This window comes from Dreissena polymorpha, chromosome 9 (genome assembly GCF_020536995.1).
Source record: "Dreissena polymorpha isolate Duluth1 chromosome 9, UMN_Dpol_1.0, whole genome shotgun sequence".
NCBI lineage: Eukaryota > Metazoa > Mollusca > Bivalvia > Myida > Dreissenidae > Dreissena > Dreissena polymorpha.
In genome coordinates, this window is record NC_068363.1 from 74,912,254 (window position 1) to 74,932,231 (window position 19,978).

At 36.9% G+C, this 19,978-nt stretch overlaps 2 protein-coding genes across 8 annotated transcripts in view; both read right to left on the reverse strand.

Annotated features, from left to right (window-relative positions):
* Positions 1-19,978, reverse strand: part of LOC127844692 (uncharacterized protein HI_1625-like) — a 331,821-nt gene that overhangs the window by 242,904 nt on the left and 68,939 nt on the right. The window lies entirely within an intron of this gene.
* The window catches only part of LOC127844681 (protein MTSS 2-like), a 104,438-nt gene that overhangs the window by 31,929 nt on the left and 52,531 nt on the right, over positions 1-19,978 (reverse strand). For all 7 annotated transcript variants that reach the window (XM_052375104.1, XM_052375100.1, XM_052375103.1 and 4 more), the window contains exons 5-6: positions 16,590-16,681; positions 11,728-11,802 (exon numbers count right to left, since the gene is read on the reverse strand). In XM_052375104.1, coding sequence (XP_052231064.1) covers positions 11,728-11,802; positions 16,590-16,681 — 167 coding nt within the window. The remainder of the gene's footprint in view (positions 1-11,727; positions 11,803-16,589; positions 16,682-19,978) is intronic.

Below are 19,978 nucleotides of genomic sequence, written 5' to 3' on the forward strand. Positions count from 1 at the left end.
TCGGTATCAGCTTATCATAAACAGCCTCAGCAGCCAAATTCAATATTGTGAATAGAACAAACGCCTCATGCACACAAATTGTTGCCATTCAATAAATGTTTGCACATGTAGGTTACTCTTAAAAGAATAGATTGAACACAGAAAGAAAGAAAATATATATGTGTATGCTTCAAGAATTGTGTTAAACATGTATAAAATAAAACATATACATAAAACATCAAATAAATAATATAAATAAGTACATAATTTTGTAACAAATTGAAGAAAAAAAATTAAGAAAAAGAAACATTTCACCTGAGACATGAAAAAAGAAAATAAAGAATAACAAAATTCTCAAACTAAATGTTATTAGTTGTGCTCTAAAGCCAATCCTGAAATGCAACGCCGCATTTCCATCCAAAGATGCTGTACTTGTTCACAAAATATCGCTGAATTGGTACAAACATGTACCATGTGCCTTCTAATTGCAGTGGCAAATGGTACCTTTTTGAACCAAGAGGGCAATACGCTGTGTACAAACAGGCAAGCATGCTAGAAATGCATGCTTCAAAATAAAGGTACATCATATCTTATAAAATACAATTCAACCTATGTGTGCATAATGCATAGAATCAAAAGGGCTAAAGGTTTTAATAATGAGCACTTTAAAAGTCTGTTTCCTGGGCAGAACAGACTTGGTATCACAGGAAGTTACATTCCTGTTGCTGTGGTTTTCTGTTCGAGTAACCATGAGGTGTCCAATATGTATTAAATTGAAGTTAATTCTATGTTATTAGGACGATGATGGTATATCTCAAACAGCTTTCAGGAGAAGCGATAAATATTATCAACTCAATATGCGGAGAAATAGGATGAAAGTTTGGAAATAATTAAATTGTTTTCAACACTTCTAAATGTCATAATTTCATTTTCAAGCACTTTCTAAGCATTCAAAACTATGGTTGAACAAGACTATTGTCAAGCAATATAAGTCCCCTACTGGCTCCACCATTGTCAGAAATTCCAGATTGATTTTTTTTATATATTTGTTGCCATAGCAACCAAAATGTTTTATTTAGGAACAAAATAAAATGACATGCATAATGTCCATATTGCCATCTATCCATGTTTTAAGTTTCATGAAAAAATATTAAGAACTTTAAAAGTTATTGAAGGATCCAGAAAACCACCATTTTCAGCAGTATGTCTAGTCTATTTGTTGCCATAGCAACCAGAATTTTTGACGTCGGAACGAAATGAAATGACGTGCATAATGTCCATAATGCTATCTTTCCATGTTTCAAGTTACATGAAAAAATATTAAGAACTTCAAAAGTTATCGCAGGATCTAGAAAACCACCATTTTCAGCAGTATGTCTATTCTATTTGTTGCCATAGCAACCAGAATTTTTTACATCCAAACAAAATAAAATGACATGCATAATGTCCATATTGCCGTCTATCAATGTTTCAAGTTTCATGAAAAAATATTAAGAACTTTAAAAGTTATAGCAGGATTCAGAAAAACCACCATTTTCAGCAGTATTTCTAGTCTATTTGTTGCCATAGCAACCAGAATTTTTGACGTAGGAACGAAATGAAATGACGTGCATAATGTCCATATTGCCATCTAACCTTGTTCCAAGTTTCATGAAAAAATATTAAGAACTTTTAAAGTTATCACAGGATCCAGAAAAGTGTGACAGACCAACGGACGGACGGATGGACGGATTGAGACAAAACCATAAGTCCCCTCCGGTGAAACCGGTAGGGGACTAAAAATAAGCACTTTTTAGCACTCCATATTGTTTTTAAGCACATTTCAATGTAAACCTTGATTTGTAAGGACTATTCAAGGTAAACCTTGATTTGTAAGCACTATTCAAGGTAAACCTTGATTTTTAAGCACTATTCAAGGTAAACCTTAATTTGTAAGCACTATTCAAGATAAACCTTGATTTCAAAGTCTGTGCAAACCAGTGCTGGTGGAGCTGACATTTCACATTTCATTTGTATTTTGTCAAAGATATTGAGACTTCTCTCAGGGTGAGGGATGAACCCAGGGAATGAACCCATGGGATGAACCCAGGGGATGAACCCAGGGTATGAACCCAGAGAATGAACCCAGGATATGAACCCAGGGGGTGAACCCAGGGTATGAACCCAGGGGATGTACCCAGGGAATGAACCCAGAGAATGAACACAGAGGATAAACCAAGGGAATGAACCCAGGAGATGGCCCAAGGGCTTGAACCCAGGGGATGAACCAAGGGCATGAACCCTGGGGATGAAACAAGGGTATGACCCCAGGGGATGAACCCTGGGCATGAACCCAGGGGATGAACCAAGAGCATGAACCCAAGGCATGAACCCAGGGCATAAACCCAGGGGATGAACCAAGGGCATGAACCCAGGGGATGTACCCAGCAAATGAACCCAGGGGATGAACCCAGGGAATGTACCCAGGGAATGCACCCAGGGGATGAACCCAGGGAATGAACCCAAGGGATGAACCCAGGGAATGCACCCAGGGGATGAACCCAGGGAATGAACCCAGGGGATGAACCCAGGGAATGAACCCAGGGAATGAACCCAGGGAATGAAGCCAGGGAATAAACCCAGAGAATGAACCCAGAGAATGAACCCAGGGAATGCACCAAGGGAATGAACCCAGAGAATGAACCCAGAGAATGAACCCAGGGAATGAAGCCAGGGAATAAACCCAGGGAATGCACCCAAGGAATGAAGCCAGGGAATGAACCCAGAGAATGAACCCAGGGAATGCACCCAGGGAATGAAGCCAGGGAATAAACCCAGGGAATAAACCCAGGGAATGAACCCAGGGAATGCACCCAGGGAATGAACCCAGATAATGAACCCAGAGAATGAACCCAGAGAATGAACCCAGGGAATGAACCCAGGGAATGAACCCAAGGGATGAACCCAGGGAATGCAACCAGGGGATGAATCCAGGGAATGAGCCCAGGGAATGCACCCAGGGGATGAACCCAGAGAATGACCCCATGAGATGAACCCAGTGAATGCACCCAGGGAATGCACCAAGGGAATGAACCCAGAGAATGAACCCAGGGAATGAAGCCAGGGAATAAACCCAGGGAATGCACCCAAGGAATGAAGCCAGGGAATGAAGCCAGGGAATGAACCCAGAGAATGAAGCCAGAGAATGAACCCAGAGAATGAACCCAGGGAATGCACCAAGGGAATGAACCCAGAGAATGAACCCAGGGAATGCACCCAGAGAATGAAGCCAGGGAATGCACCAAGGGAATGAACCCAGAGAATGAACCCAGAGAATGCACCCAGAGAATGAAGCCAGGGAATGCACCAAGGGAATGAACCCAGATAATGAACCCAGGGAATGCACCCAAGGAATGAAGCCAGGGAATGAACCCAGAGAATGAACCCAGGGAATGCACCCAGGGAATGAAGCCAGGGAATAAACCCAGAGAATGAACCCAGAGAATGAAGCCAGGGAATGCACCCAGGGAATGAACCCAGATAATGAACCCAGGGAATGCACCAAGGGAATGAAGCCAGGGAATGAACGCAGGGAATGAACCCAGAGAATGAACCCAGGGAATGAAGCCAGGGAATAAACCCAGGGAATGCACCCAAGGAATGAAGCCAGGGAATGAACCCAGAGAATGAACCCAGGGAATGCACCCAGGGAATGAACCCAGAGAATGAACCCAGAGAATGAACCCAGGGAATGCACCAAGGGAATGAACCCAGAGAATGAACCCAGGGAATGCACCCAGGGAATGAAGCCAGGGAATAAACCCAGGGAATAAACCCAGGGAATGAACCCAGGGAATGCACCCAGGGAATGAACCCAGATAATGAACCCAGGGAATGCACCAAGGGAATGAAGCCAGGGAATAAACCCAGGGAATGAACCCAGAGAATGAACCCAGGGAATGCACCCAGGGAATGCACCCAGGGAATGAACCCAGGGAATGTGCCCAGAGGATGAAGCCAGGAGATAAAGCCATGGTATGAACACAGGAGATGAACCCAGGGGATGAACCAATGGCATGAACCCAGGGGATGAACCAAGGGCATGAACCCAGGGGATGAACCAAGGGTATGTACCCAGGGAATGAACCAAGGGGATGAACCCAGGAGATGAACCCAGGGCATGAACCCAGGGGATGAACCCAGGGTATGACCCCAGGGTATGAACCCAGGGGATAAACCAAGGGCATGAAACCAAGGGCATGAACCCAGGGGATGAACCAAGGGCATTAACCCAGGGGATGAACAAAGGGCATGAACCAAGGGATGAACCAATGGCATGAACCCAGGGGATAAAGCCAGGGGATGACCCCAGGGGATGAACCCAGGGTATGAACCCATGGAATGAACCCAGGGGATGAACCCAGGGTATGAACCCAGGGGATGGCCCCAGGGTATGCACCCAGGGTATGCACCCAGGAGATGAACCCAGGGAATGAACCCAGGGGATGAACCCAGAAATTCACCGTTCTAAGGCAGACGACACATCAACAACAAAATATGGACGTACTTAAAGTTATGAAATCGATCTACATAGGCAGCACTGTAAATACATAGTTACTGACTCATTCAGTGCATAACTGGATAATGTTTAGTGTCATTTAACAATAATGGTTATAAATAAAGGTGCTGTATTTAAATGCATTAAACAAAATTGGGAGCATGCTACGTGTATGCATTTAAAATATGTGATTATTTATTCCGATCATAAAGGGATTATGGGCTTTAACATCCTTTCAACAGTTATTTTCATGGTTGAGCTGACCAACAAAAATCTAAGAAAATTTGTTTCAAACAAATAATATTCACAGAATTATGTTTTTTTGTGCAAATAACAAAGCCCATGCTTCATGTCTTGTCACTGGATACAATTATGAAGCACATCTCAGTTAGCTTTGCGTGTCACATTTAACCCATTTATGCCTATTGGACTCTCCTATCCTTCTAAATTGGGTCAATTTATTTCCAAAACAAGGGCTGTTTGTAAAACATGCATGCCCCCATATGGGCTGTCCGTTGTAGTGGCAGCCATTGTGTGAATACGATTTTTGTCACTGTGACCTTGACCTTTGACCTAGTGACCTGAAAATCAATAGGGGTCATCTGCCGGTCACGATCAATGTAACTATGAAGTGTCATGATCCTAGGCAAAAGCGTTCTTGAGTTATCATCTGAAAATCATTTTACTATTTCGGGTCACCGTGACCTTGACCTTTGACCTTGTGACCTCAAAATCAATAGGGGTAATCTGCAAGTCATGATCAATCTACCTATGAAGTTTCATGATCCTAGGCGTATGCGTTCTTGAGTTATCATCCGAAAACCATTTTACTATTTCGGGGCACCGTGACCTTGACCTTTGACCTAGTGACCTCAAAATCAATAGGGGTCATCTGCGAGTCATGATTAATCTACCCATGAAGTTTCATGATCCTAGGCTTATGCGTTCTTGAGTTATCATTCAAAAACCATTTTACTATTTCTGGTGACCGTGACCTTGACCTTTGACCTAGTGACCTCAAAATCAATAGGGGTCATCTGGGAGTCATGATCAATGTACCTATGAAGTTTCATGATCCTAGGCCCAAGCGTTCTTGAGTTATCGTCTGACAACCACCTGGTGGACGGACCGACAGACCAACCGACAGACCGACCGACAGCCCGACATGAGCAAAGCAATATACCCCCTCTTCTTTGAAGGGGGGCATAATTAGGGATTTCTAGTATTCTTATTTCTATATTTTTAACAGAAATTCCTTTAAGCAAACAGCGCAGACCCAGATGAGACGCCACATCATCCGGGTCTACGCTGTTTGCAAAGGCCTATTTTCTAGACGCTAGGCATAAATGGGTTTAGACATTGATACACAATCTTTGATTCTTTGTTTGCACACAAAACAGTAAAAACATATGAGCCTTGTTCTGGGACAATTAAGCTTAATGCGTGTTCATAAAGTGTTGTCCAATATTAGCCTGTGCAGTCTGCACTTGCTGATCAGGAAAGACACTTCCCACTTTAATGGAATGTCTACTTTTAAAGGGGGTCTCTTCTAACAGAAAATCCAGTAAATGTGTAAAGTGTAATCCCTGATTAGCCTGTGCAAACTGCACAGGCTGATCTGGTACAGCACTTTACACACAAGCATTAATTACTGAGTCCCGCATTAAGCCAAGTTTTCCTAGAGCATGACTCTTTTCTGAACAGGCACAAAATTAACAACAGTTAGAGATCGTTAGTAATGATACCTGTTTCTTACAAATGAAACAATATGTCTTCACAGGTACAATGTCAAAGTGAAATACGTGGAACAATGAAAATACAGGAAAACAGGAGGGCTTTTTACCTAAGGCCATATGGAAATGCCTTCACCTCTTGCCATAAAAATTATAACAAATCATCAAGAAAATTAAAAATTATAATTTTCGCAAACAGTGCTCGAAGTGTGTTTATTCTATCTTAAGATTATTTCATCGGGCTAAGATTGCACAAAATTTATCCAAAAACATATCAGCCTCGCTTTTGCAAAAACAGGGCTTTATGCATGTGCCTAAAGTGTTGTCCCAGAAGCCTGTACAGTCTGCACAGGCTAATCCGAGACAACACTTCTGCTTTTATGGATTGTTTTATATAAAGGAAGTCTCTTTTACACAATATTAAGTATAGGCGGAAAGTATCTTCCCGTATTATGCTAATCTGGGACGACACTTTACGCACATGCATTAAGCCCCATTTTTCCAGAGCAATACTCAACTGTATGTGATTGATGTCAGAACAAAATGTTAGAGATTATTTGCAGGAGTAATCTCTCTTGCACTGTTGCAGTATTTCCTTAAATGCCATAAAGGTATAGCCCTTATGCTGATGTCAATAACTGTTGTCCTGCTGTGTGATTTAAGGTAACAGTATTAAAATTTTCCTCAATTTGAAATTATTATTACAGACGAGATTTTAGCAGACTGACAGACACAAGCAACTTAAAGACCATTAAACTGAGCTAACTACTTCCTACAAATAACAATTAATACAACTGAATAAATACTACTCAAACCCTTATGGCTGATTAAACAGTACTCATTTTTCTATGGGCATTTATAAGGATGTCCTGAGCACTTGCAATTAATAGTTGTATGTTTTTTGCTTTTTTTGTTGCTGTTTGTGTCTTCACATGGGTATCAAATTATTTTGTTTTTTTTTGTACTTGATTATAATTTACTAACAAGAGCACCGCATAACGTGTGCCACGCTCGGCTACAGGTGCAGTTTTGAATAAGTGAAAGCTTGTCAGAATAATTTTTATTTAGAGGTCACAGTGACCTTGACCTTTGACCTAGTGACCCCAAAATGGGTGTGGCATGTAGAACTCATCAGGGTGCATCTACATATGAAGTTTCAAAGTTGTAGGTGGAAGCACTTTGATATTAGAGCCAATGTTAACGTTTTAGCACGATGCAGACGGCAGACGTCAGACGGCGGATGTCGGACGACAGGACGAGCTGGCTATGACAATACCTCGGGTTTTCTCCGATAACGCCGAGCTTAAAATGATAATGGCATTTCCAAATAATGGCCCTAGGTAGAACAGCCCGGTGGAGTGATATAACTGATAATAACAAAGAAAAGAGATTCTATGGTACATGATCACAACATGCCTTCGTCAAACCACAATGGCGAGGTAGAGTTGCCTCCATTCTGGGCAGCTGTTGAGAAAAATAAAACATAAAGCGTGACATTGTGGTGTTTACACGTTATTAACAGGACAGCTTCCCTGTGCCATGTCAAGATTGTTTTTTGCCATTAATGACTGCCTTCTTACTGTACTGCTGTGATGAATATCCCCACCCCACCACACCCCAAAACCATGTTTTATAACAATATAATATTACTTTCTACAAATCATTTTTTGTCTGTAGACAGAATCTAATGGATTGACAGACGGATTTATAAGTGTCAGGGGGGACGGAGATATAAAAACAAATAACCAAAATTATTTTTCTACAACTTTTTCCTAAAAAAATTAGAAAAAATTCAACACAGTATGGTAAATTTGGCACCAAATTGTACATGAACACAACTGGTGGAAAAAATGCATTAATCTTGGTCAAACTTTTTTAGTTCATATTCAAATAAACTTATTTGAGATACATTGTCACATATTTGGCACATAATCACAAAATGGTACAAGTTTAAGTAGCATTAAAATGTTCGGCAAAAAAACACTATTTTCTTTCAATGAGAAACTTATTGGATCTTGAAAGAATTCAGGCCTAAATTGACTTTGCAGCAAAGACAATTTTTTGCGGGGAGAGCAAAATGAGTGAGGAACACAGAATATCATACAAACAAAATGTCTATAGGGGTAAAAAAAATAAGCAAAGGCCAATGGATGATTTGGCAGTGATTGTCATTAAAATACTGTTGCCGAAAACAGCAACATACTTCATAAATGAGCCAGTATCTGGGAAAGCCTGGCTTAATGCATGTGTCTACAGTAATGTCCCACATTAGCCTGTGCAGTCATCACAGGCTAATCAGGGATGACCATTTCCGCCTAGAATAGTTTTTTGTTTAGAAGATACTTCTTTTATACGAAAAGTTCTGTAAAAGCAAAAAAGTGTTGTTCCTGATTAGTCTGTGAGGACTACACAGTCTAATCTGGGATGAGACTTTACCCACATGCATTTATCCCAGTTTTCTCAGAACAAGGCTCATTTCTATAATTTAATGATTTAATGCATGTGCGTACAGTGTCATCCCAGATAAGCCTGTGCAGTCTGCACAGGCTAATCAGGGAAGACACTTTCCGCTGTTATGATATTTTATGTTTGAAGAAAGTCTCTTCTTAGCAAAATTCTTGTTTAGACCAAAAGTGTCGTCCCTGATTAGCCTGTGCAGACTGCACAGGCTAATCTGGGACAACACTTTACGCTAATGCATTAAACCCCTTTTTCACAGAGCACAGCTCATTTGAAATCGAACAGGACAGAAAAGAATAAAGGTGGTTTGACAAGACAATGCAAGTAGAGACAAAAACACGACTGACTGGCTAAATAGTGTAAAAACACACCGTAATAAAAAATAATTAAACAAACAATGGCTAACATAAGAAAGAAGCAAATAAACTATTTTGTTTTTCTCATAATAAAAAGTATGCAAATAAATTAAAACAAACTTCAAAAAAATCTTGATGGGATTGTCACTAGACAGTTGATTTTTTTAAGTTTTAGAAAATATAGTAAGATTTTGTATCGCTAATCCAAATAATGATATATCTCTGACTAAACAGGTATTAGGAATCTGAAAATAGCTGTTACAATAATAAGAGATGGCTTTATATAGATCTTCAATTTCCTAGCCGGCTATCTAAACCTAATATATCATGGAAACTATGGTAACAGCATCTCTACTGACAAAAGGACCCTCTAGAATTTAAGGGAGAAACATCCAGACAGAATATGTTGCTATAATTCTAATGACTCGCTACTTTATAAAGGTGACATAACAAATTGTTCTGTGCAGAGAAATCTTTTTGAAGAAGTCTTGAGCATCATTTGATAATATTGATAATGTCATTCCTGTTTTAATTAATTAATGATTTCTAGGAGAAATGCCCATTAAACACACAGCAAATTGTAAACTTACATTTCACATTCATAAAATATCTCACATAATATACAGTATCATTTTCCTGACAATTCTTGTAGTCAAGGAAGGCTTACAAGTCTTGTGCATCAAGGACTGAATGCTAAACAGGTGTATGTGCTACCCATCTAAAAAGCCCATTAACCCTCAAAAGCAACAGATATATCATACAATATTTAAAAGAAAATAAAGTTAAAACATACACAATCCTTATAGCAATAGCCACAATTTCAATGCTAGATGTGGTCTACTAACATAGATTTAACAAGATACAAAATGCTCTTTTTTGTTTTTTTGCGGGACAATATATTCAATACATGTTTATGTACCTAGTTAGCATTCCTGTGTCGTATTCATTGATATCGTTATGGGAAATTGAAAAATTAACTTTAATATCAGCCACACTTGAACCATATTCAGCCTTCAAAACTGCAGCCTCAGAACATTTTACTGTTAAGAAATCGATTGGACAACAAGGTTCTTGTAAACCTGCAATGCAACCAAATACACGAGTTTTTAAAAGTCTCAGATACATACTCATTGTGTCTCTCACTATGGTAACTTACAACTAAATTAGGGTTATTTTCAAATAATTTATGGCCAAACACCATTTAAGTTAAGATTTCTGGACAAGACATTGTTGTTAATCAATATGACTTCATTGATTTCTGAGACTTAACATAGCAGACAGTTGAAGCAACTGTTGTTGATATTCTGTTGTGCAAACAAGAGACATTGATAAACAGGGAAATAAACTGACTCTTAATTCAATATCTTAGATGAATTAGGTTCACATTCAAAAAGATATGTCAGAATCAAAGGCATACATTTTGGACAACCTGCTGAATGCTATAGACGCCTATATTTTTCGTTGATGAAAATGAGTCCATTCGCAAAATATGGCATTTTAATTTGATCTTTAATTGGTGATTATTTTCATTTCATTTTATATAGGAGTTTGCACGATATCAAATGATGGGCCTCCCTCTGGGAAAACATGGTCTAATGCATGTGGGTAAAGTATTGTCCCAGATTAGCCAGTGCAGTCCACACAGGCTTATCAGGGACAAAACTTTCCGCCTAAACTGGTTTTTTGCTATGAGGAGAATCCTTTAAACCAAAATTACCATAATAGTGTAGTGTTGTCCCTGATTAGCCTGTGCCGCCTGCACAGGCTAATCTCGGACAATTCTATACACACATGCAATACACATCGTTTTGAGCGAGGCTCAATTATTATGGAAACAGTGAGTGGTCTCACCGTCTGCCATTAACCTCATTTTATCAAAGCACACAATCTTACTTTCAATTGGATTAATACTTTCTTGTATAGTATAATATTATATATTATAAAAGGTCAACTAAAATTATGTGTGGTCATCAATAAAAATGAGGCAAAAATGAAAAATTCAATGCATTTTGTACGTTATCTCTTAGTAGCTTTTAATAATAATAAAACATCAAGCTTAATTGGTTAAGACAAAAAATGCAAATGCACTTGGTAAATGTTTCACTTAATAACCAAATACTATTCAATACACAGACCCAACATAAAAAAGCAAAGATACTTAAATGATTACATGATTCATAAAAGTCCAACCTAAAACTAATACTATATAAAAACATTAAATGAAATAAAATGATGCCCAAGTAAAAAAGCATTTTTATGATAATATTTTGTGTGCACATTGTATTTCACAGCTTACTTACAAAGCAAGAGGAACTTAAATTATTTATAAACACAGCTATAAAAAAGTTGTAATAATAATGTTCAACAGCAATTTAGAGTTAATGTCAGCCCTTTTTATCATGTTTTGGCAAGAAATACTTAAATTTAAAATTTATTAGATTGTATAATATCTTCACCAAGATAACTTTCCTAAATCCTGACTGAAATGTGTTTTATCAGAAAGAAGATCTTAAGATATTGTTGTTAGTTAATTTCTTTCATATCTTTGTATGCACCTAGCACATCTAAAACAGACAGATAGTTTGTAGGGGATGGGGGAGTGAAACATTTACTTGTATCTAATTGTGGGTGGGGAAAGCGTGTTTGCTTTTTCTGTGCATACCTTTTTTGACCTTTTTTTGGAGTCGCATAGTGTCTGAGGAACATTTCTTGATTTCTTGTTTGGCTCTCTTGTAATCTGAAAAAGAAATAATAATATAACAAAATATAATTATAATAGTAGTAGTAGTAGTAGTAGTAGTAGTAATAAAAGTAATAATAGTGATAACAACTAATAACAATAAAATATGTCTATACTATATAAATAATAATAGTCATAGAAATAATAATAATAATTATTATAATTATTATTATTATTATTATTATTATTATTATGATATTGCCATTATTAAAAAACATTATTTAAAGCCCTACACAATTATTTTTCAATGTTCCCCATGAAAAACTCCCTCTTTATTTTGATCTTATCTCGTATCTCTAAACATGTTTTTTAAGAAAGATTGCCAACAAAAATTCTCTGTTGCCTATACTTATCCTCATATGGAAGTCATCCCTATAAATAGCCTGTTTGTCATGCATATTGCTTATTGATACTTGCATTTTGTGAAATTGCTTTTATAAACTTTGGTAATTGTAACTGCATGGGGACTTATTGTGTATGTAAGGGTTGTTATTAAGTAGTTCTGCCAACCATACAATCACTAAGTAAACACATAAATCAAATCAAACGAAAATGTGCAAAAGGACTTTTGCAAAAAGCACTTCATTATTAAAATTTTTTTTCCTTAAAACAGCAATTTGCACGCAAGTTTACAAAGAAAATAAGCAAAATTTGCAATTTACAAAACGTGCTTACTTGAATTAAATTTATAGCTGATTAAGTTCATGCCGATATTGAAATTTCAATTACTTTTATTTGTTGCACAACAAAAAAAGCATCCAATGAATAAATCTGTGCAGAATAATGGAAATTTCCAAATAGTGTTCACGTAGTGTACTGGAAGAAGTTTTCTGCTGCACATAACACAACTATTAGGAAAAATGAATTGAACAAATGATACTTTCAATTATTTTTATGGTACTAATTCTTCGGAACTCTTTAGTTGTCATATTCATCATCGTTTTACCTGTTTTTGAAAAAGTAATATGACCATATTTACTTGCATTTATTGTCTCCATTAAGAAAACATGAGGGCCTGAAAGGCTGTAAGTTGCTCAAGTAAACAAGGCAAATGTTGACGCCGCACAACCCATGACACATGACAAACAAAAGATCATCACAAAAGCTCACATGACCATAATGTGCTCAGATGAGCTTAAAAAGCATCCTGGTTTCATTTATTCGGGATAATAAGATATATTTCTTTTTACAGGGTGTGAATGATCAATGCCCAACAACTATTTAACACTCCATAACAGTATACCATTTGTTACTTACAGTATAGTACTCAATTTTCAGAAGATAACCACACGCAAATTATTTCATTACCAGACCTACCAGTACCCCTTATTCTGATCTGCTGGTGTATTTATACATTAATTACCGACTCTAGGGAAATCTCACAAACTGCAATGTCTTATCCAGGTCTACACGTGTTTTGTACCCAGGCTGTTTTGTACAAGGCCTGTTTTGTACCCAGGCAAATTTCTAATTTATAGCTGAAAATCACATTTCTGTTGAAGATCTTACATGTGTCGGAAACATTCAACATGCAATGTTCAGTGTTTTCATGTATTTACTTTAATCATAAACATTTTAAGCAGTCTTAATCAATTATATTAACCCCTTCAGTGCTGGAACCAAATTTTGAAGGCCTTTGCAAACAGTTTGGATCCAGATGAGACGCCACAGAACGTGGCGTCTCATCAGGATCCAAACTGTTTGCTATTCTGATAGAATTCTTTGAAAAAAAATCGAAGAAAATGCTAATTTTAGAAATTCAGCAGAAGACATTTTAGCAGACGACAAATTTCCCAGCATGCAAAGGGTTAAGGGTCGCTGTGGCATTTTGGATATGGTGTATACCTATCAATTGGGAACTTTTTTTTTGAGAGTTCCACAGATATTTTCCGAAAACACCAAGTGCTGGTTCCGCCAAGGACACGGACTCCAGTGTGTCTCAACATTATACACAATAAGCCTTGCCCGTCCCATGTAAATGGGCTTAAATAAATAGGTTAAACTTATTCTATTAAAAAAAATGAGCAAAAAGTTAGACAGTACACATAAGGAAAATGTCAATACAGTTAAACAAGCCAGTGATAGAATAATTTCCAGTAAAGTTTGGTGCAGTATTTATTGTGTAGTCTGTCTAAATATATGAACACCCATTTAGCATTATAAATATTACTAATTGTAGCATTTGTGTTCTTCCACTACTATTACAATTATTATAATAATCCAAACAAGGAATGTGACCACATCAAGGATTGTCAAAGCATACATTAAATACTATACCACATACAAATGCCACATCCCAAATCCTTGGCAGGAAATTGTGTGAGCCAAACAGAGCATTAACCCTTTGCATGCTGGGAAATTTGTCGTCTGCTAAAATGTCGTCTGTTGAATTTCTAAAATTAGCATTTTCTTCGAATTTTTTCAAAGAATACTATCAGAATAGCAAACAGTTTGGATCCAGATGAGACGCCACGTTCTGTGGCGTCTCATCTGGATCCAAACTGTTTGCAAAGGCCTTTAAAATTCAGCTCCAGCGCTTTAAGGGTTAACTAGAACAGCATACACATTTGCACAAGCTCATAAAATTTCATACTATCGTCTGTCATCAGGGTTTTTTTTTAGAGAAAGGGGAAGACGCTGGACGCTGGGTGAAAGGGGAAAAGAGTGCAAAAGAGACATATTAGGGGAAAAAATAAAAACTGTTCATTTCAATGTCTATAACTCATCAAAAGAGGCTTGTCTCTGTCCTTTTTTTTTCTTAAACACATTTAACACGTATTAAAGTCAAAGTCCTTAATTAAGTTGCAGGTATAGATCTAATTATGGGAAATGTTTTCAACTATATTTCTGTACTGGGGCCGGGTGACGATGTCAATTTTGTGATTTCAATTTCATGATGAATGGGTTGACGATCTTGATCTGCTAAAGTATTGGAAGGGAAAGGAGCGGCAACTGCCGATTGTCTACTTTCACTTTCACAATGTTCGATGTTGATTACCATCAGAATCCTGCTGGGTTATAACGGTTTTCGATGACTCTTTCTTAAAAAATGCCTCGATGCGTTCAGTATCTTCCGAGTCCGAATGTTTTATTTTGTTTGTGTAAGAACGCCAATTGTGAGACATTTTTTTCTGTTTTCACGTTTATATCTTGGCTTGCACATAGCCCGGATGAAAATTCGACTGGTTTCCGGTAATTTATTGATGAAACACCCTTCTCGCGCAAGACCGGTATCCAGTAAAATAGTCACATGATTATAACGATTGTTGCCCAGTTTACATGACGTAAGTTAAGAGCTATATTAAGAATAACTGGCATTCCCAGTTTTTTTGTGTTCGTCTGGAGAGAGAAAGATCGTTGTACATGGTGCAAATTGGATAATTGTCGAATGCCCAAAGGAAAAATAAACATTTCTTTAAGAGAAAATATTATATTTTGGTGAAAAATGATATTTTTGGTGGGGAAATTGTATTTTGAGGGGAAAAATTCTGGTAGGGGAAGACGCCGAATATCGGCGTCACTTTTTTAGTAAAAAAAAACCCTGGTCATCTACATAAGAGCTTAATGGGTTTATAAATTTATTTATAATAAGTAAAACTTCCATAAAAACATGTTCCAAAACTATATTCCCCCCCCCCCCAAAAAAAAATGTCCCACTTTTTAGATGTTCCTTATCAATCTATGCTTTATTGTCAGCACTTTACTTATCAAGCAATGTCTTGCATTTGAAATGTTCCAAGGTTAGCTAGCAAAATATGTCTTATGTTTAGCATGTTCATTATCAAACTATGTCTTTTTTTGGCATTTTCCTCATTAAAGTACTGGGTATATCTAACTTTTGAAATGTTCCTTATCACTAATTGCTGTGTGTAATGTTTAGAATGTTCATAAAAGTGCTCGTTATGAAAAGATTTCTTAACCTTGATATTTTCCTAATTAAACAATGTTCTTTATCAAACTTTGTTTTACGACTGGCAAGTTCCGAATTAAACTAGAGTGTTAACAAGGTTTTACTTTAGTCATATATGGAAAAACCAACTGGAACCATTTTTGAACACGTCTAAGATATCATTGGCACAAATCTCCTGACCAAATTTTCTTAAGATCGGACAATAAATGTGGCCTTTAGAGTGTTAACAAGGCAAATGTTGACGCGGCACGCTGTATGGCGGACAAACGGCAGTCACAAAAGTTTGCCATGAGCACATTGTGCTCAGGTGAGCTAAAATTTTCTTACAGTCTTATGTTCCTTATCAAACTATGTTCCAACCTTTGGCATGTTCCTTATCAAAATATGTTCAAACCTTTGGCATGTTTCTTATCAAACTATGTTCCAACCTTTGGCATGTTTCTTATCAAACTATGTTTCAACCGTTGGCATGTTTCTTATCAAACTATGTTCAAACCTTTGGCATGTTTCTTATTAAACTTTGTTCCAACCCTTGGCATGTTTCTTATCAAACTATGTTCCAACCTTTGGCATGTTTCTTATCAAACTATGTTCCAACCATTGGCATGTTCCTTATCAAACTATGTTCCAACCATTGGCATGTTTCTTATCAAACTATGTTCCAACCTTTGGCATGTTCCTTATCAAACTATAATGTTCCAACCATTGGCATGTTTCTTATCAAACTATGTTCCAACCTTTGGCATGTTCCTTATCAAACTATGTTCCAACCGTTGGCATGTTACTTATCAAACTATGTTCCAACCGTTGGCAATGTTTCTTATCAAACTATGTTCCAACCTTTGGCATGTTTCTTATCAAACTATGTTCCAACCTTTGGCATGTTCCTTATCAAGTTGTATAACGTTTTTCTTCCATTCTTCCATGCATTCTTGTAGTGGGCTGACTAGATGGTCAAGGATAGTTCTACAATCATGAATCATTGAACAATGAAAATGGTTTGATTAATATTTAAGTTATAATAAGAGCCTCATTTTGGGAAAATCGGACTTAATGCATGTAAGTTAAAGTGTTGTCTCCTGATTAGCAGTCCGTATTGGCTATAAAAACAGGGATGACCCTTTCCGCTTTTATGAAATTTTTCGTTTAAAGGGTTTCACTTCTAAGCAAAAATCCATACTGCACAGGCTGATCTGGGACGAAACTTTATGCACATAAACTTAAGCCCAGTTTTCTCAGAATGTGGCTCATATACAGGTATTTATCACTTGAATACGATACAAAAAGAATAAAAACACAAAGGTTATATAAGAACAAGATATGTGTTTGTCAGAAACACTATGTCCCCTTTTGCGCCGCTTTGAAGCTATATATTTGACCTTTGACCTTGAAGGATGACCTTGACCTTTCACCACTCAAAATGTGCAGCTCCATGAGATACACATGCATACCAAATATCAAGTTGCTATCTTCAATATTGCAAAAGTTATTGCAAATGTTAAAGTTGTGGCAAACAAACAAACAAACACACAACCAAACAAACCAACAGACAGGGCAAAAACAATATGTCCCCCACTATAGTGGTGGGGGACATAATAACATTGAGTAGACCACACCGAATATAGACTAAGGACTATTTTTTGTCCTATTGTAGACAAGAAAATGCTCTTCGCAGTTCACAACTTACACTAAAATATAGTCCCATGCAGTAAAAGAAATAGTCCCTGACTTAGCGACAGCAATAGTTCCATTTAATTTTGGAAGAAACAAAAATTGTGACACATTTTTAACAGGTGAATGTGCCCTGTCCGAATTATGAAACTTTAAATTTCAAATATTGCATGCAACATCAGTAGCCATTTACAATTCAATGCACAAACCAGACACTTGCTTAGTGGATATGAATTAATTAATGGAAATTTAGATTCTTTAGAAAGAATGTTTCAAATATTTGCATAAAATGCTTTTCCATTTCATGACATAAGATATGACATCAAATATGTTAGCCTTTTAGTTTAATGTTTATTATTCACTATAACTTAATTGATCAATTAAATGTACAATAACTTGGTCAACTTAATCACATTAGTCAAAATAATCAGTAATGCAAGTCAGTTTTGGGGCTTGTTTTTTACAATTTCTTTAACCCATTCATGCCTAGCGTCCTGAAAAAAGGACAATGCAAACAGCGTAATGCGGCGTCTCATCTGGGTCTGTGCTGTTTGCTTAAAGAAATTTCTGTAAGAAATATTCTAAATATAAAAATAAATAAACCAGACACCCCTTCTTTTGGAAATAAATTGTTCCAATTTACAAGGATGGGAGAGTCCACTAGGCATAAATGGGTTAATAAAACTTAAACAAGCCGGATTTGTATGTAGCAACATAAATGTGGTTGATACCAGATTATGCAGATTTTCCATCACATAAAACTATATTCATACAATTTAGGGCTTTTTCTCCTCATTTTGGAAATACCTGTACAATTTGAAATTTTGGAGTCCATTAACTTAATAACACCGGGATTTTTTGCAATTGTTGGTGTATAAAATTTATATAAACCAGCAACTTACTAACATGAACATATATTATCGTTTACATGAATTTACAACTAGAAACTCATTATTTTAAGAGTAATTCTTTTTATTACAAAACATCACTAAGTCAAACAAATATATGGGCATATTAGGCCTGGATTTGGGATAAGACACTTGTTGCATTTAAGAATATGACCTAAATATTGCTATAAAACCAGATAATAAAGACCACTACAAGTAAATTCTGAAATTATAATTTTCTTCGCCTTATGAACAGGCTCTGTGAACAGCATTCCTCGCAGTAGCTGATTTAAGATGTTTGATATTGTTGTGAGGAGATTACAAAATCAGCGGAATAACAGAGTAGGTGAAGCTGAAAATCGCTTTGTGAAACATCACTTTGGCAAGCTGAGCTACTGAAATGGGTCTTGGTTTACCATTTATAAATCATGACCAGCTAATGTGTGTCAACTTAGCACTTAAATTTTATGCATTATCAGCAATTCGTCTGATTGCGAGCTTCCGCCAAGTTATGCAGAGCATGCTTAATAATATTAGTTACATGAAACATATAATAAAGTTTTGTAAATATTGCGATCTGGATATTTTACTTTTACAGCCAAAAACAAGTTTATCTAGAGAAACTTTAGTTATTCACGGCATATTCAAATTGGAAATATTAGTATAAACTTTTTGCTGGGGTAATGGGGCAAAAAAATCGGCTTCCCGAGTGCAAGAAAGTTTAAGGCCTTCTGTTCCGATTAACTTAATGATCTAACATATCAACTAAGTGGCTCTTACATAGTGAAATCTATAGAACCTAATCCTACTGGACAAATTTAGTGTAAAATACAATTACATTTCATTTGCTAATCAAATCAAGTTGATACATTTAATTTAGTAGCTGAGTGTCAAAACAAGAGTAGACTTTATACTCCACTCTTAAAAGAAGTCAAGAACTTCTTTCTACTTAATCTTAAAAGACTTCCTTCTAAGGTTTGAAACACTTAACTGCAAAACAAAATACTTGACTGCAAAATATGGCTTTAAACAAGAGATGTGTTTGTCAGAAACACAATGCCCCCTAATGCGCCGCTTTGAATATTTTTTTAGACCTTTGACCTTGAAGGATGACCTTGCCCTTGACCTTTCACCACTCAAAATGTGCAGCTCCATGAGATACACATGCATGCCAAATATCAAGTTGCTATGTTCAATATTGCAAAAGTTATGAAGAAGGTTAAAGTTTGGGTTAAAGTTTTTTAGTTTGTTTTTTTTACCTTTGACCTTGAAGGATGACCTTGACCTTGACATTTCACCACTCAAAATGTGCAGCTCCATGAGATACACATGCATGCCAAATATCAAGTTGCTATCTTCAATATTGCAAAAGTTATGACCAAGGTTAAAATTTTGGTTAAAGTTTTGGGACACACACACACAGACACATACAATGACAGACAGGCAAAAAACAATATACCCCCGATCTTTCGAATGCTGGGAAATTTGTAGTCTGCTAAAATGTTGTCTGCTCAATTTCTAAATTAAGCATTTTCTTAGATTCTTTTCAAAGAATACTATCAGAATAGCAAACAGTTTGGATCCTGATGAGACGCCACGTTCTGTGGCGTCTCATCTGGATCCAAACTGTTTGCAAAGGCCTTTAAAATTCGGTTCCAGCGCTGAAAGGGTTAAGGGTATTTTTCATTTAGAGCAAGTCTCTACG